The sequence below is a fragment of the Phacochoerus africanus genome, chromosome 5 (assembly GCF_016906955.1).
Source record: "Phacochoerus africanus isolate WHEZ1 chromosome 5, ROS_Pafr_v1, whole genome shotgun sequence".
NCBI lineage: Eukaryota > Metazoa > Chordata > Mammalia > Artiodactyla > Suidae > Phacochoerus > Phacochoerus africanus.
In genome coordinates, this window is record NC_062548.1 from 122303778 (window position 1) to 122322081 (window position 18304).

Sequence of the window (18304 nt, forward strand, 5' to 3'; positions counted from 1 at the left end):
CATCTGCCACCTACCCCGCAGCTTGTGGCAACACTGGATCCTTTAACCCACTGAGCAAGGTCAGGGATCAAACGCTCATCCTCATGCATACTGGTTGGGTCCTTAACCCACTGAGCCACGACGGGAACTCCCCAAAGCTCCAAATTTAAACAACAGCCACCCAAAACCTCTAGCATTCCATCCCTGGCCACTTTTGGTACTTTGAATAAAGCTACAGACATTCAATGAGAAAAGAGTCAGCTTCTGATTTGGGCTCTTCTCCATTTCCACCCAGAAGCTCGGGCCCCAGGGATAACCTATCACTTCAGGGGGTATTGTGTAACCCCCGGAGGATCTGAAGGGAACCCAAGAACCAGGCTTTTAGACAGCCTGGCCCCACACCAGTGATTAACAAAAAGAAAAAAGCTATCTAAATTTAAAAGGCACAAAGGACAACTTTCCAAGTTCTAAAGAATAGGAAGGAAAGGCCTCATAACGGACTTAGACACAAGAGCTTGAGACATACACACAGTACACATGAGATCAAAGGTGATGGCTCTGGGTCCCTGGGTAACCTCTGGCACTGGGACAGGAACAACCTGGTCTCCATGGCCACCCCCCGCCCCACATCCTCCAAGGGATTTCATCCCCGTTTCTTACCAACTCAACTATAAGTGCATAGGAGCTGAATTGGTGGGACCTCGCCCAGCGGAGTTCTTACCTTCTCCCCATATTTTTACACATTATTAAATCACAGGAGCCATTTTATAAATGTCATCATCATAGTCTTTTAATATTTTACATAAAAAACTGTATACACAGCTTATAGAACTTTTATGTAAACATCATAAGCTCACCACTTTGTCATTTGTCAGTTTATTTAAAAAATAAAAAACAAGACAACAATTTAGTAGAAGTACCACTGGGTGGGGAAGGGAAGGGAGAAAGGAGACACGAGGGGCAGGTTTGTTCTCTGTACAGAGATGCAGAGAAAATTTCACACAGCTTTAGAGACTGCCTTGTGGGGGGAAAAAAAGGTTTTAGATAGGCCCTAATACTTGTTACTGCCCTTTATCAAAATAGAGTGCACACCTGCACAAATAAAATTGCAAAACAGAACAGTGTTGCCACTTTTTTCAAGAAAAGAAAATTAGTGGTTTCTTCTTCTCCTTGCTTTTTAAAAGTTATCATTTTTTTAAAAACATCAGAAGTAGATGAGGTTACAGCGTACAAGTGTGGTCAGAATGCTACTGTCTTATGCAAATGACAAGTGCATTAAGTGTCAAACAATGAAACAATTGTGCAAAGAATTCTTTCCAAAAAAAAAAAAAAACCCAAGTTTTCGCCTTTAAATAAATCAAATAACATCAGTTTCTTGGACTGAACAAATTTCACTTGTAGGACAGGCACAAAGTTCGCTTATGGCAAAAAAACAACCTGCAGCACACTTTCCCTCCTCCTGCCTGTGGCTGATGAGGGGTTCTCCCTGGCTGGCCCGCAGGAGACATGAGTCTGGAAGCTGTGTCCTCTCAGCCCCAAGTCAGTTAGTTGCAAATGTCTTTCCCAGGAGTTGGAAAGATGGCCAAGTCTTGTTCGTGCCTGGATGGACGCCTGACCCAGGCTGGGCCGGAGCTGTTCTCAAGTCCTGTCACTCCACCCACCGCCACCATTAAATAACACCATCCTACCTCCGAAAATAAAATTATATCTATATTTATATAACACCCCATCCACCCCAGCCCTCCCCTCCCGCAGTTCCCGTGGTCTATGTTACAGACAGGGGCATAGCAGGCGCTCGCTGGTTATGGGAGAACATCTGATGATGGGGCGCGGCCGCACCCCGGGGCCAAGCTCGCCTCGGGGTAGCAGAGGCGGGCGCGGGGCGAAAACGGGGCGGGGGGAGTTGAACATACACACAGCCACACCCTCCGAAGAGGCTTGGCTCTTCAGAACAGGGTCTTTGGGGATCCCTTGGCACTCAGCGGGGCGCCCAGGCCTGTGCAACACAGCGGGACGCACACAGACACTTGGAAAGGGGGCGCCCGGTGCCTACCACGCCGATTCCCGGCGCCAGAGCCACAGCCGCCAGGCCACGGCTGCGGGTCCGGAGGGCAGACGCCAGGCCGTCCGGTGGGGTCCGTGGGGGGGGGCGCGGGTCTCCCTTCTCCGGCCTCATGGGGGACCGGCCGGGGTGGGGGAGCCGTGCCCGCAGGGGCAGGCAGGCGGGCGCGGCCCTCATAGCACCTTGCAGCAGTTGATGCAGCCGTTCTGGGAGCCGTAGCGTTTCTGCAGCGCGGCTCGCGTGGCCGTCTCGAAGACCTCGCGCACGCCCTCCTTGGTCTTGGCAGAGCACTCGAGGTAGTCGTAGGCTTGGATGCGCACGGCCATGGCGCGGCCGTCATCCGTGCGCACGGGTTCCTGCTTCATGCGGGCCAGCTCAGTGCGGACGTGCTCGTCGCTGCGCAGGTCTTTCTTGTTGGCCACCAGGATGATGGGCACGTTGGGGCAGAAGTGCTTCACCTCGGGCACCCACTTCTCGGGGATGTTCTCCAGGGAATCCGGGCTGTCCACCGAGAAGCACATAAGGATCACGTCGGTGTCCGGGTAGGAGAGCGGCCGCAGGCGATCGTAGTCCTCCTGGCCCGCTGTGTCCCACAGCGCCAGCTCCACCTGCTTGCCGTCCACTTCGATGTCGGCCACATAGTTCTCAAAGACTGTGGGCACGTACACCTCAGGGAACTCGTCCTTACTGAACACGATCAGCAGGCACGTCTTGCCGCACGCGCCGTCGCCCACCACCACCAGCTTCTTGCGGATGGCCGCCATGAGCGGGCCGGGCCCGGGCAGCAAGAGGGGGCCCGCGAACGCCTCGCTGCCGTCCCGCTGGCCGCTCACTGCTCACCTCGGGCTGCGCGCTAGGGGCAAGGGTCGCTAGCTGCACCCAGGCCCCGGGGTGGCGCGTTCTCTCGCTGTGCTCAGGAAGCCGCGGCGTGGGCGGTAGGGGCGCGGGAGCATAGGGCGCACCGTACGTCTCCGCGCTGCTCCGGAGCGGTGGCGGCCCTCCTCGCCCCGGATCCGGGGTTGGCGCCTTTGTGCGCAAACGGTGACTAGAGTAGCAGACCCGGCCTAGCTTCCTCCCGGGTCGCTCTAGGCCTCAGCAAAGGTACAGGAAAACGAACGAAAGCAGGCAGACTGCGGTGGCAGATGCAGGCTGCGGCCCTAGCGCCCGCTATTTAAAGAGTTCGGCGACTTTCTTAATATAGCCGCCCAATGGCAAGCGAGCCGACTGAGCTCATCGCTGCGGAGCTTGGCTCTGATTGGCCGTCCGCTGCAGCCCAGGGGCGGGGCCGGGCGAGCTTGATTGACGGCCCAGGCCGCGGGGCTGGGAGAGGCGGCGACCGGGGAGCGTGCGCCGCGGCTGGCGCTGCGGGGCTCCGGCGGCACCAGGGTTCCCTCCTTCGCCGCAGCTTCTGCGCGTGGGGCGGGAGGCCAAGAGCTAGCTACCAGGAGCCCGCAGGGCCTGGACGAGAGGTTCAGAAAGAAGCCGCACTTTGTGGGGCGTTAACGACTCCCTCCCACTCAAAATTGCCGCGCTGGCTTCGCAAACTCCCAGCGGGTGGTCGGACCTGTGGGGGACCGAGCGGTTCCTTTAACTTGGTTTTGTTTTTAAGTGAACGCGCGCGCACACACACACTCGTTTGTTCCCAAGCAAGGTCTTTTCCCTTTTCTTTCAGAAGCGGGCCCACCCCTGGTCGAGTCTGCCATCCCTGTCTTTCCAGCAGGGTACCCGCCTAGAGCAGCCCCGGGTTTGGATCTTAGAGATGGTGGCTGTAAATTAAGTGACCCTGGGCCGAGCTTCTGGCTCCTCCAAGTCCTGTCGCCTACCCCCTCCTCGGCACCCAGCCTAGGTCTTTAGGTAAAGATTCGGAGAAGGAGGGACGGTAAAAAGGGAAGGTCGAGGTTGGTTGCAGAACTTGAGGTCGGCTGGGAAGAAGTTACCAAGCAGAAAAAGGCAGCCTCAACCCTGGATTTCAAGATTAATTCGGATCCTGGTCATAAGGCAGAGAGCTGCCTGAGGTAAACAGTACAATAAAATCCAAATCCCCACCCCCACCCACTGGGCTAGAAGAGGCTGAGGTCCCTCTGGGGAGCAGCAGGAGAAACTTGAAGTCTGGGACATAGCAAATCAGTGTCTAGTGGGGTGCTAGCTCCCTAGTCTCCTGCTACCCACCAGGACTTAACCCATCTCTTCCTTGTGTCCTGTAGGAGATGGCACCTGTGTCTGATCTAGAAGGTTCTGAGTGGATGGGTCCCAATGGACAGAAGGGGTGAGAAGAAGGATGGAGGTAGGGAGGGAGGACAACCCAAGGAGGAGGAAGAGCTTGAACCAAAGCAGAGATGTGAGAAAGAGTAGGACAGATTCTAGGAACAGAGAATAGCTTACTGGGGCTACCCTCAGTGGAAAGAGAGAGTTGAAACTCAGGAGGCAGGCCAATCATGGAGGACAAGTACCAACTACACAGGTTGGGCCATATCCATTCTAGAGGCAAGGGGATGCTTGTTGGTTTTTCAGCAATGGAGAGACACACTACATCCTGATGAGGTTATTGTCTCATATTTCTGTGTCCCCCTCTGACGAGAAGCTGTTGGAGGGGCCTGGATTCTGTCTTATCACAGCATCTTGAAGACCCAGCACAATGTCTGACCCTATGCAAGAATCCATAAATGACTGTGGAGAATTGAGCTAAACGCTCATGTACTCAGTTGGAATTTGCTGGGAGTCTCTTACCTCAAACTCCAGACTCTGCTTTACCAACCACCCGATCAAAGCAGGCCAGCCAACTGTAGCTGAGCCACGGTGTTCCCACATATGATTCATATGTTGAGACGTAGGTCCCCATATGGACACTGCAGATATAACCAGGTCAAATAAGACATGAGTGCCACTAACCCCCGGAATCCATCCTCATTCAAATGACCAGAAGCGCTTCCCACATTGGCTTAGCTCCACTACAATGCCCACTGTTTTTGCTTTTTATTTTGTTTTTCCAATCTAAGGAACTGGACAGTCCACAAGTAGATAATTTTTCCACAGTGGGAGAGAGTAAGGGTGTTTTGATCATTTGTTTAGGGCTTGCTTCAATCCGGAAACTTTTTCTTTTCTTTTGAATTTTAGTTTGTCTGTTAGAAAAATCTTATCTAAATTTTTCTTCCTTTAGTCAAATACCTTTTATAGCTGTATTGTTAACACTGCTTTCCTTCGTCTTAATATAGCTTGGGAATCTTGGCTATGTCCTTAAGCTTCAAATATTAGGAAAATTTAAAAAACAATTAAAGCTTTGTGACCATGTATTTTTTTAGAAAACTGAAAAACAAAGAATCAGGAAGGGAGATTCAATTCACTCGTTTCCTGACTCTCAGACATATTACAGGAGGTGTTCCAAGCTTGAATCTCAGTATCGCAATAATTTCTAAAAATATTCAGTCAATAAATGATGCCAAAGTAAACACATAGGAAAATCTGTGTTCTGCAGCAACTGCTTTTCATGGCATTCATTTTTACGTCCAGGCTACTTTGACAAGCTCTGTAGAGACTGGCTATTTCGAAGACAGCACCACTCAAGGGATTATTTTCCAAACTAGGTGATGTGCCAGTCTCCTTTCTGTCTCTCTTGGCCCTTCACAATACACTTGAAAAGGGCAAGGATGAAATTGATTCATCTAGGAGAACAAATCATTTTAATAGTTAACTTTATTAACATACAGAGTCATTGTATGACAGATACCCACCCTAGTGAGCGAGGGAAATTATCCTTCAGGCAAAAGAGAGACGTTAATTTACCTCCAGCCTTCAGCTTAATTTATTTGGTCTTTTTTTGTCCAGTGTCTCCTACAGATCTATAAATCACCCCCCAGCTCCTCTCCAAAACAAGATCAGAGACTGGAGGGTTCACTAGATTTTAGTGCCACCTTGTGGCCATCTTTACCGATTTTTTTTTTAACTTAAAATACACACATATACACACACATAATTATATAAGATATTTCACAAATATTTTCTATAGATTATGTACATGATTATATAAAACCTTATGTAGCCAAAAAGCATGCAGTTCGTGACTTTTTATTTAAGAGTCTTTCACAGGACGGGACACCTCTACTTGTTTTATAAGTAGCTTCTTTAGAAATTCTTCACATATGTATGCATATATACATAGAACTTTTTTATATGCACTTAAAAATTAAATTCCAAAAAAAATTGAAAAATAAAGATGCTCTTCCAGATGAAAAAAAAATCCCTTCCTAGTTAAATAGTAACTTGTCAAAGAGATTAGAAGAGATAGCAACTATGGAAACTTACTCAGCTATATAGCAATGGACTTTCTTTTAGCCTAATTACAATGTATGGACAGTTGTAAAACAATTTTAACTGCAAACAGTATCTGCTTTCTTCCCCCAACTAAAAAAGCCTATTGGATCTTTTGCTATGATTAGACGTAATAATAACTCATTTACCAACAAGCATTTACTAGGAAGCAGCAATACCATAGACATTTCTGACAGTGGTTTGATTTTTAAATTATTTCACTTCAAGGAGTAGTTTAAAGTCTTTAGTACATGTGGAATCTAAAATATGACACAAATGAACTTATCCATCAAACAGAAACAGACTCACAGACATAGAGAATAGACTTGTGGTGCCAAGGGGGAGGGAGGGCAGGGAAGGATGGATGGGGAGTTTGGGATTCGTGGAGGCAACACTATGATACATACAATGGATAAACAAGATCTTACTGTATTAAAAAGGGAAAGGCTCGTCCAGATCTAGCCATGCCATTGCATATGGAAAAAAAAATCCAGAGGTCCCTCCTGGTCTGTTTGAGACCTACTCAGTCATGAGTTACATAGCTGAGCCTTCAAACTGCTTTCTGGGGTCTCTAGTGCTAAACAATGGCAATTCAAACACCCCTGTCCTGTCCCGAGATGGTGACCAGTTTGATCCAGGCCTAAGACAGAGAGGCTAGGCTCACAGAAGAACATAGCTAGACTGCTAAACTTCAGAAAGTGGGCATGAACTCTGATGAGACTCCCTGTCCATCCAGCCCAGGGTCAAGGGGAGTAGGCAGTGGGCACTGTCCAATCTGGTAGCTGATAGCCATGTGTGAAATGCTACTGGTGCCACTGAAGAACTTCTTTTAATGTTATCTGATTTTTTTTTTTTTTGGCTTTTTAAGGCCACACCCACGGCATATGGAAGTTCCCCAGCTAGGGATCAAACCACAACCACAGCAACACAGGATCCAAGCTGCATCTGCAACCTATACCACAGCTCACAGCAACACCAGACCCTTAACCCACTGAGCAAGGCCAGGGATCAAACCTGCATCCTCATGGATGCTAGTCAGATTCATTAACCGCTGAGCCACAACAGGAACTCCTAATGTGATCTGATTTTAATCAATGTAAATTTAAATTTAAAAACTAATACTCAGAGTGGGGGAATGGGGAGATGTTGGTCAAAGAGTATGAACTTCCAGTTGCAAAATGAGTAAGTTCTAGGGATCTAATACATAGCATTGTGATTATAGTTAATAATGCTGTACTGTATACTTGAAAGTTGCCAAATGAATAGATGGTAAATATTCCCACCACAAAAAGAAGTGGGAATGATGTGCTCTGATAGAGACATTAGCCATCACTGTGGCGGTCATCATTTTTGCAATACGTAAGTGCATCAAATCAACATCATTGCTGTACATCTCAAACTTACACAATGGTGTATGTCCATTGTATCTCAATAAAGCTGGAGAAAGGCCTGAACTATGACGGATGAGAACTACCACGAATTTTTCAAATAAAAAGTTAACACAACACGATATTCGATTCTGTTACTGGGAAATGCTGATGTGTGTTTGAAGTAACTTGAATAAGTGAAGCTACTTTTTCTTACCAGAAATGTTTAGAAACCGAAATCCAGATTGAGTATTTTTGATGAAAATTTAGCTTCCGAATTGGGATGTGCTGCAGTAAACACTAGAATTTAAAGACCTACGGTGAAAAAAGTGTAAAATAACTCATGAAGAATTTTTACATGAATTACATGTTGATAATCGATAATATTTTGGATATAGTGGGTTTTTTTAATGAGAGTTAATATGTTAGATGTATTTGGACACAGTGGATTTTTAATGAGATTTATTATATTAGATATATTTGGTAAAATTAATTTTACCTTTTTGCTGTCTTTTACCATGACAACCAGAACATTTTAAATTACACATGTAGTTTATATTTCTGTTGGGCAGCTCTGCTCTAAAAGGTCTATAGATTCCTCTGGCTCCCTGGCCACTCCCTCACTCACCATCCTTTCAGGAGTCACCTTTGTATGAGCCCCCAGCAGCTTCTTAATCCTCCTGCAAGGGGTCGAGGTAGGATTTCCCTTCATTCGTCCTATGCTTACTGCTGGATTTGAGCTGGGCTCAGACGCTCAGATGGACAGTGTGGTTTGGGGCCATCTGGGGCCTCCCTGTCCCAGACTTTCCATCACTGCCCCTCTAGGCACCTCGGACTTTCCATCTGTCCCCCCTAAAGCAGCAGCCCCCTCCCTAGCCTGTCCAGCTCTCATCCCAGGACGAGGCCATGTTTTTTCCTCAACAGGAGAGGCGATTTGGGCCTTTCTGCATGGCCATTTATTTTCCTTTCCAGAAAAGGGAATCAAAATCTAGTCCTTGATGAATTTTGGTAGAAAAGTGGGCAGGGGTGTTTAGATGCTTTCTGGAACTCTCCTATCAACCTCCATTCTCCATTCAGTTGGGTAAACATGGATTGAGGGGAGAGAGTGGAGATGGGGAGGTGAGGACACAGCAGACAAGTAAGGCTCAGGCTGAGAATCCGCCCCGCTCCCACCGTGGCACCAGGCAGCCCTAAGAAATGGAGGGCGGAGCCCGCTTCACACAGGAGTTCACCAACCAGTAAGATTTTTCCAGAAGAGATGCCCATTTGCACCACCTGCAAATTTACCGTGTGGACATTATGTGGAGGAGGGGGAATCAGAGCCTTTGGGCGAGAGGAGGGAAGTAGGAAAGTGTCCTCTTCCCCCATGTGAGGTTTGCCCCGTGACATCGCCCGGTGAGGAGCCAGAGGGCAGAAAGGGAAGAGGAAGGTCACAAGAACTCACCAGTCCATGACGGTTGGATGGGGGTGGTCTTGGTTTTGGGGTGTTTTTGTTTTGATTTGGTTTGGTTTGGGTTTTTTAGGGCCGCACCCATGGCATATGGAGGTTCTCAGGCTAGGGGTCAAATCAGAGCTACAGCTGCCAGCCTACACCCCAGCCACAGCAATGCCAGATCTGAGCCGCATCTGCGACCTACACCACAGCTCTCGGCAATGCCAGATCCTTAACCCACTGGGTGAGGCCAGGAACTGAATCCGCATCCTCATGGATCCTAGTTGGATTCGTTTCCACTTCCCATAAGGGCTGTTATTACAAATTCCACCCCATCTACGTTTACCATGGCTGTTAATTTCACATAGATTCATTAAGTTATCTGAAGCTCTGGTCAAATGGTGTGGAAATGCACTAAGCAGAAGAGAGAGCCTCATACCAGTAGGCTGGAGACCTGCTTTTGAGGTCTTCCAATTCCAAACTGTCCAACCTTGGACAAACCAGCCTTTCCAGGCCTCAGTTTCCCCATTTGTAAAATGCAAGCGAGAACTCAGAAGCTGGAGAGTGTCCACAGGGGTCCTGCAGTTAAGCACGTGCGAGACATAATGGCAGTGGCGGAGACCGTGGGAGCCAGAGGACATGCCCTAGATAAGCAATAAAATTCAGAATTTAAAAGCAAACTACCACACTGTCCAAAAAAGGCACAGACAGAGCTGGCAGGATTTGGCCTGGCAGAGCAAGTGGGTGGCCCCCACGAGACGAATTTCATTTTTTTTTTTACAGATCAAGAGGGCTCCCTTGTAGAAAATATTATTCATCCTTTCATAGACTTAAAAAAAAATTTATAAAACAAACAAACAAAAAAAATCCTTCCTCTGGAATCGTATTATTCAAGACCTTCTTTCACTGGAGTTGCTTAAACTGAGGTCCAAAAGATGAAATCTTCCAAAGAACGGAAACTAGGGACGTGTAGTCTTAAGTAAGATGAAGTTATTCTCACAGCTCCTTGGAAGTTAGCACTCAGCAGGGTGGAAGATGTGCCTCCTTATGTCAGTCCAGAGGGTAATAACATAAGTCCAGGTTTTTTCTCTTCCCTTTTTTTTTTCTGTCTTGAAAGCAAATGACCTAATCAGAGTGTTTATACAGGGATGAATCATTGCTTGTGTTCTCTGACGATGTCAGGATTTTGCAATAGGGAGGAGGGGAATATACAATGGGTTGCCACACTCTAGTGTGTTATCATCCCAGATGTGTCTGTGGCTATTTATAGCATGAGACAGAGCTTATATGAGGAGCCTCTGCTCAGAACCAGGCAATCTGGGGAGCAGAAGTCACAGCAGTGGGGAGACCAAGACGGATCCTCTTCACCCCCCTGTCCCAGGACCTCTGCTTCTGCTCCGGCCATGCAGGTTGGTAGAACACGGCTCAGCAAAAGAGACTGTTCTTCATGAAAGGAGACACTGAAAAATCTCTCCTTTCAACAACTGTCTGATGGAATTGTTTCATCTGTGAAAAGTGGAGTTGTGTGACTTCTGCTCAGCTTGGTCACAATACATGTTTAAGCAAGAAGGTGAGGGAGTTCCCTTGGTGGCACAGCGAAAACAAATCTGACGAGTATCCATGAGGATGTGGGTTTGATCCCCAGCCTCACTGCAGCTGTGGCATAGGGTGGCAGCTGCAGCTCTGACTCGACCCCTAGCCTGGGAACTTCCATATGCTGAGGATGTGACTCTAAAAATAAGAAGAAAGAAAGAAAGAGAGAGAGAGAAAGAAAGAAAGAAAGAAAGAAAGAAAGAAAGAAAGAAAGAAAAGAAAAGAAAGAAATTCATTTATAGCTCAGAAATCTCAGTGATATGTCTTAGAAGTCCACTCATTCAGTCATTCCACTAATATGTTAGATGCCTCCTGTATGCCAGGACCTCAGTATAGGTCTAGCTGCCATGCTCTAAGGAACTCAAGGACCTGATATAATTGGTGTCTCACAGCTGTTGATCTTCCTATGTCTAAATGGTGGGTAGGAAAGTTCCCATTGTGGCACAGTGGGTTAAGAACCTGACATAGTGTCAGTGAGGGTGTGGGTTCAATCCCTGCCCCCACCTCAGTGCATTAAGGATCCAGTGTTGCCGCAAGCTAGCGGGTAGGTCGCAGATTTGGTTCAAATCCGGTGTTGCCGCAGCTGCAGCTCAATTCACCCCCTAGGCTGCGAACTTCCATATGCTGCAAGTTTGGCCCTAAAAAGGAAAAAAAAAAAAAAAAAAAAAAAAGATGGGTAAGGACAGAGCTTGAGCCTGGCAGACTTGAAGGAAGTAATAACAGTTGTTGCTCTCATTTAATCACTTACTCTATAAGTGTACTCTGTGCCAGGGAGAAAAAGCTTAGAGTCCCAGCCCTCAGAGGCGCTCCATTCCATGAAATATAAGTGGCAATACAGTACAGTAGTCATAACAATTTAATGGACTATTTCATTCTAGAGTGGTACGTGCTGTAAATGCGTAGGCACAGGGGAGGAGCCAGGGTAGGTTTGAACTCAGAGGTGTGTTGGTACTTTGATGGCCCTCAGTGAGCCCCACACCCTCCCAGTATTCATCTCCTTATGTGTTCCCATCCCAGGATGAGTCTCAGCTTGGTGATGTGACTAGCTTAAGCCAATGGGACATCAGCAAGAATGACACAAGCTGCAGCTTGATAAATACTTGTATACTGGGGTTTGCCCTTTTGGAATGCCTCTTCCTGGAACTGGGCTGTCATCCTTTAAGGAAACTCAATCAGCCATGTGAAGAAGCCCAAGGGGAATTGATCCCTGGTTTGATCCCTGGCCTCGTTCAGTGGGTCGGTGATCTGGCAGTGAGATGAGCTGAAGTGCAGGTTGAAGATGCGGCTTGGATCTGGCGTTGTTGTGGCGTAGGCCAGCAGCTATAGCTCCAATCCAACCCTTAGCCTGGGAACTTCCAAATGCTGCGGTGCAATCCTAAAAAAAAAGAAGCCCAAATGGAAAAGAATTGTGCCCCTGGCCAATAGCTTCAGCTAAGTTACCAAACAGTGGCCAACACCAACTGCCAACTATGGGGATGGGGCCATTTGAACCTTCCTTGCCAACACCCTAGCCAACACCATAGGAAATAGAAGAAATGCCTGAGTCAACCCACGGAATCATAAGGAATAATACATTGCTGTTGCCTTAAGCCACTATGTTTTGGGATGGTTTGTTCCACAGGAATGGATAACTAAACAAGCTGTTTTGGGGGCTTTTGTTTGTTTGTTTGTGTGTGTTTTGGCTGCACCTGCAGCATGTAGAAGTTCGAGGGCCAGGGATCAAACCCGCACCACAGCCGCAACCCAGGCCACTGTGGTAACAATGCCAGATCCTTAACTAGCTGTGTCACAAGGGAACTCCTAAACAAGCTCTTTTGATGGGTGCATAGAAGTTAGCCGGGCCAAGAGAGGAAAGGAAGGACATTCTGGTGTTTGGGGCATGAACGAGCACAGCATATTCAGGCACTCCATAGATGATTATGGCGGGAACGAGGGGCAGAGGGTAGAGAGAAGCAGGTGTGGGAGAAGTGGCCAAGCCCAGATCAGAGCATCATTTGAGGAAGGAATCCTCAAGACAATGATTCGCTAAGAGAAGACACACAGCTATGATCTATTAGAGCACCAAGATGCAAAGGAAAATCAGCAAATATCAGCAAATGGAAAGGCACCTGGGGTGAAGTCTGGGAGACCCTGGGTGCAAGAGAAATTGTTCTTCTTGAGAGAATGCAGAGTCCTCTCCCAGGACAAGCTTACTCTGCCCAGCAATGATTTGGGACAGCACATGTAAAATAAGCTCGTTAGAGACTCAAGGCCCAGGATTTTTATTGGGAGCTGTGATGGTTAATGTTTAACGTCAACTTGGCCAGGCTATGGTACCCAGTTCTTTGGTCAAATACCAGTCTAGATGTGGCTGCCCTGTGATCTTGGACTCGAGACTGAAATATCAGCTCTGAATTTCCAGGCTTCCAGTCTGCCCTCCAGATTTCCAACTTGCCAGCTTCCATAGCTGCATGAGCCAGTTCCTTAAAATGAATAGTATATGTTCGTTCTATTTCTCTAGAGAACCCTGACTGAAATAGGGGCTAGTCACAGAGGCACCCTCTGCCTGGCCTGTACCCAAATTCCAGAATCCCAGAAGGAAAGCAGGTGTTCATCATGAACCATATTGACTGTACAGACAGCTTAGGCACAGGGAGCCACTCTTCTCAGTTAATGGTGAGAACCCCCCTGTGGAGTTCCTGTAGTGGCTCAGTGGTGACAAAGCCAACTAGTCTCCATGAGGATGCGGACTCAACCCCTGGCCCTGCTCAGTGGGTTAAGAATCCAATGTTGCCGTGAGCTGTGGTGTAGGTTGTCGATGTAGCTCAGATCTGGCATTGCTGTGGCTGTGGCATAGGCCTGAAGGTACAGCTCTGATTCAACCCTTAGCCCGGGAACTTCCATATGCCATGGGTAGAGCCCTGAAAAAAAAATGGTGGGGACCCTCCCCCCAAAAAAATCTCTATCCCCAGCCTGGTGAGCAGGCCTTTCTAAGGAGAAGCTGACAGACCTGCTATGGTAACTCCTTTCTGTATGGAAATTAAGTGGTATATACTATGGGCAATAGAAAGCCTGTATAAATATGTTATTCCATTGGAGATTTCATATTTATTTTATTTATTTATTTTTTAGGGCCGCACCCACGGCATATGGAGGTTCCCAGGCTAGAGGTCCAATCGGAGGTGTAGCTGCCAGCCTACACCCCAGCTATAACAATGCCAGATCCTATACCACAGCTCACAGTAAGGACAGATCCTTAACCCACTGAGCGAGGCCAGGGATGGAACCTGCGTCCTCGTGGATGCTAGTCAGATTCGTTTCCACTGAGCCATGACGGGAACTCTTCCGTTGGAGATTTTAAAATGGGAGTGACATGTTTTGTTTCATAAGGCCATGCTGGCTGCATGTGGGGGACGGCCCGAGAGGGGGACGTGGAGATGCAGGCTTCAGATTAGGAGGCTCAGTAGGGATTGGGTTTGTGTGTGTGTGTATGTGTGTGTGTGTGTGTGTGTCTATGTGTCTGCCTGGGTCTGTGTGTGTGTGTGTGTGTGTGTCTATATCTATGTGTCTGTGTCTATGTGTATTGTCCTATGTCTGGGTCTGTGTCTATCTGCGTATGTGTGTCTGTCTATGCCTGTGTGTCCGTGAGTCTGTACCTGTGTCTACATGTTGGGGCCGGCTCGCCTCCCACACCCACCCTCCAGGAGAAGTGTGCCCTAAGCTGGGCACCTGCTGCATCTACAAGAGGCAAGGATGGGAGGGCTGGCTCTGTGTCTGTCTAGGAGGGAGGGTCAACTCTCTGGAGACTCTTCCCTGCTTTTGTCCCTCCCACCCCAATCCAGACAGGGTTCCAGCTCTCCTGGGTACCAGCAGGGCCCATCGGCTCACGTGAACCTTACAGCTGCGAGGGATCCTCTGGGCTTCAAGACTTGCTACTCAAAAGTGTTTACTAATGAGGGAGTTTCCGTAGTGGCTCAGCAGTAAAAAAAACTCAGCTAGTATCTATGAGGATGCAGGTTTGATCCCTGGCCTTGCTCAGTGGGTTAAGGATCCAGCGTTGCTGTGGGCTGCAGTGTAGGTGGCAGACATGGCTCAAATCTGGCATTACTGTGGCTCTGGCGTAGGCCAGCAGCTGCAGCCCCGATTTGACCCCTAGCCTGGGAACTTCCATGTGTGGCCCTAAAAAGCAAAATAAAAAGGGGGGAGGGTTACAAATGGGGCCTGGCACACGGTAAGTACCTGGAAACTCTCAGCCGTCATTCAGTCCTTCCCAAGAAGGGAGGGGTCATCCAGCCTCTGTTTGTCCCACGCCTTCCAGCAACATGTGTGCATACAAGTCAGAGAAACACTTAGACTGCCTGAGGAAGCGCACCTTCCTGTGGCTCCTGGAAGCTGGGTCTGAGGTGACCCCAGGACCCTGTTCCCTTGTCACAAGACAGCCCTTCAGTTCTTAGAAATTACTCGCTGCCTAAGTTTTCCCATATTCAGGCCATTCTGTTCCCCGGAACCCCGTAATCACTGCAGGCCCTGCCTGCCTTCCTGGGAGCCAGCCTCTCAGCCCACAGTGGTTTGCCTGATCCCTTCTTAAGGGACACTCCCAGAGGTCGGGACACTGTTCCAGGGGTGGTCGTCAGACCTGCTGGTTCTGTGGGCGGGCCAGTCAGATGCCTGCAGGATGAGGCTTCTCTGCAAAGGTGCTGCCACCAAGATGTCCAGGTTGAATGGAGGCTGAACTGCTCGCAAAAGTCCGTAGAGCACAGAATTCAGAGCACCCAGCATCCCAGCACTGCGCAAAGCAAGGTGGGCCCCCCGGTGGGCTTCCCAGAATCGGGAGAGGGTGGTCCAACAGGCCCCTCACAAGCCCATGGACCAACTGCATCCAATGTCCCTGGTCACAGGTAGGAGAGGGCAGATGGTGACACATCCCAAAAGGAGAAACATCCACAACCTCTTGATTTTTTAAACTCTTGACTGACATTCTTGGAATTCAAGGCAAATAAGTCCTTAGAAATAATAATACCAATAACAGTGATTATAAGAGGAATAAGTAACCAGTGGGAACTTACATGCTAGTTACTCCTAGGTTCTCAACATGCATTATCTCATGCAATTCTCACAACAGGCCCGAACAAGGTGCCACTGTGATGGGGCAAAAGCGTCAGATACTGAGAGCCTTATCCAGCCACCACCTCCCTTCCCAGCGCGATTCTGGGTTTGCCTACTGGACCGATGTCTCTTTCTTGTGATCGTTAGTCAAGTGGAGAATGGAAAGGAGAAGTTGATTTACATTTTAGAAGGACCTAGAGCTTCTCCCAGAAGAAAACAACTTGTCCAGAAGGAAGGGCAGAGAAGAGGTCCAGAGAGAAGTGGGGTGACAGAAGATGGAGAGAAGAGAGGTTGGGGGGCAGGGCCGCCTCGAGGACAGGGCTCTGGGGAATTTGCTGGTTCAAGAGGATGTTTGGGGACTTTTTCTTGTGCATTTTGCACTCCTCCAGCTCCCTTTGCCATCCCTTCGGGAGATTTAGGTACATATTTACAATTCTTTTCAAGATTTTTTTGAGCTAGAATTGTGTATCTTCCAGAGGCAGCCCAGAACTGAGCTAGAAGTGAGCCAGCCCAGTCTTATTTGTATCGTACTATTATTAGCTGCACCACTCAGATAAGGACCCGGAGATTAGAGAGTTTAAATAACTGGCTAGGGTCAGACTACCCTAAATGTTGAAACCAACTGGTAAGCCCTCTGTGCTGGGGGCAGCCACCACCTCCCACACAGGCTCAGAGCAGCAGGTGCTGCTCCCGGCTCCCCCAGCAGAGGGTCCTCCCACTGCCCAGGTCACACAGAGAAGTGACTTCGAACTCTTGGGCTGTGAATACCTTTTTGTTCACTCTCCCCCTTGAAGTGTCTTTCCCAAGTTGTCCCCTCATCCCCTTTTCCCTTCTCAGTGAGTCACCCACTCCCTTCCAGCAGCTGGTGAGCTTCTCTAACCAGGCAGTGTCTGGCTTCAAAGACAGAGGCTGCCCTGGCTGCTGAGGGGCCTGGCAGAGCACAGGCTGGTGCAGTGCTGCCCAAATCCTTCACTCTCCCAACAGTCTTGTTTCTGGAGCTCACGCTGGGAAAGCAGGACTCCCTGGGGGCAACCGCTTCCCTTTCCCTCCGAAAGTCTCCCTGACTTAAAGCTCTATTGTCATAAAATAACACTAAGCCGGCCATCCACCTCTTTATGTTTTTCACTTTTCCCCAGATAGTGGGAGGGCTGCCAGCCAAGGGCACGTGGGATGTGTACAACTCTGCCTCCAGCTTCTACCTTGGGAGCCTCAGGTGCATGAAGGTGGCCACCTTTCCAAGAATATGGTCCCTGACCATGCCCTCCCCACCCAGACTCAGCAGAAGTCACATATACAGACCCCACTGCAAATCGTTTGTCTGTTTTCTCTTTCGGATGTACAGCTGGAAATATTGACATTCTGCCGCATTCGGATGATTCATACTGAGTGTGACAGTGAGAGTCAGGAGAGAGGGCACAGCTGTTTAGAGAAGGGGAAATAGGACTATTGGGTGGAAGTCAGGAAGGCTGACATGCCATTTAGCCATTTATGGCTCATAAACTCCCCAGCAAAGATGTATTATTCTCCCGAATCTGTGGGTTCCTCCGTTGGCTTCTCCCGGGCTCGTTCACACAGTTAATTTCATCTGGAAGGTGAGCCGGGCAGGGAGGTCCCGGAGGGCCTTGCTTGCACATCTGGAAGTTGGTGCTGGCTATTGGCTGCGTGGCCCCTCCACTTGCTCTTTCACCTTTCAAGAGGCTAACCCAGCTTCTCTGCATGGGCAGCTTTCCAAGGGGGCAGATGCAGATGCTGTAAGGACGCTCGTGAGTGGGACCTAAAAACTCACCCAGCATCACTTCTGCCAAATTCTACTGGCCAGAGCAAGTCAGAGGGCCTGTCCAGAGTCAAGGTGGGGACTAGCTGACCCTCTCTTGTTGGAAGAAATAGCACAGAGTCATAGGAGGTTGCAAAAGACCTCAGGACAAATTGCTTCAGTCGTCTTTGAAAACAGTCTTCCGGGATTGAGCAAATCTGCACCAAGATGGAAACTGAACATTGAGATTTTAGCTGGAGTCCTCTGTGTCATTTCCAAAATAGGTCAGGATTATATAATTCTTACCTCCCTGGCTTTCTTGACTAGAAAAAGGTTTACTGAGGAGTAGAGTTCTTTAAATATTGGCGGTTTCTGACACTTCTCTCCCCCTGAAAATCAATGAAGAATCTACATCAACTTTTGTAAATTAATTATTTGAATAACTGGTTTTTAAGGTCCCAGTGTGTACAGAGCATTGTGCTAGGTGCAGGGGCTACAGCAGTGAATGGAACAGATATATGGTTCTCACCATTTTGGAGCTTTCAACCTATGGAAAGGAGACAGGCACGAAACAGTTAATTATATATTACAACTTAATTACGGTGGTATTAAGTGCCACAGGAGAAGTAAGACACACAAAGAAGAAATGCAGGGAGTTCCTGTCGTGGCTCAGCAGAAACAAATCCGACTAGCAACCATGAGGATGCAGGTTCGATCCCTGCCCTTGC

At 48.5% G+C, this 18304-nt stretch overlaps 1 protein-coding gene across 1 annotated transcript; it reads right to left on the reverse strand.

Moving 5' to 3' along the window:
• Window positions 1–742: 742 nt before the first annotated feature.
• Window positions 743–3206, reverse strand: RHOB (ras homolog family member B). The gene has a single exon (XM_047782568.1). The coding sequence runs from the start codon at window positions 2803–2805 to the stop codon at window positions 2215–2217; it is 591 nt and encodes a 196-aa protein (XP_047638524.1). The 5' UTR covers window positions 2806–3206; the 3' UTR covers window positions 743–2214.
• Between the last annotated feature and the right edge of the window lie 15098 nt (window positions 3207–18304).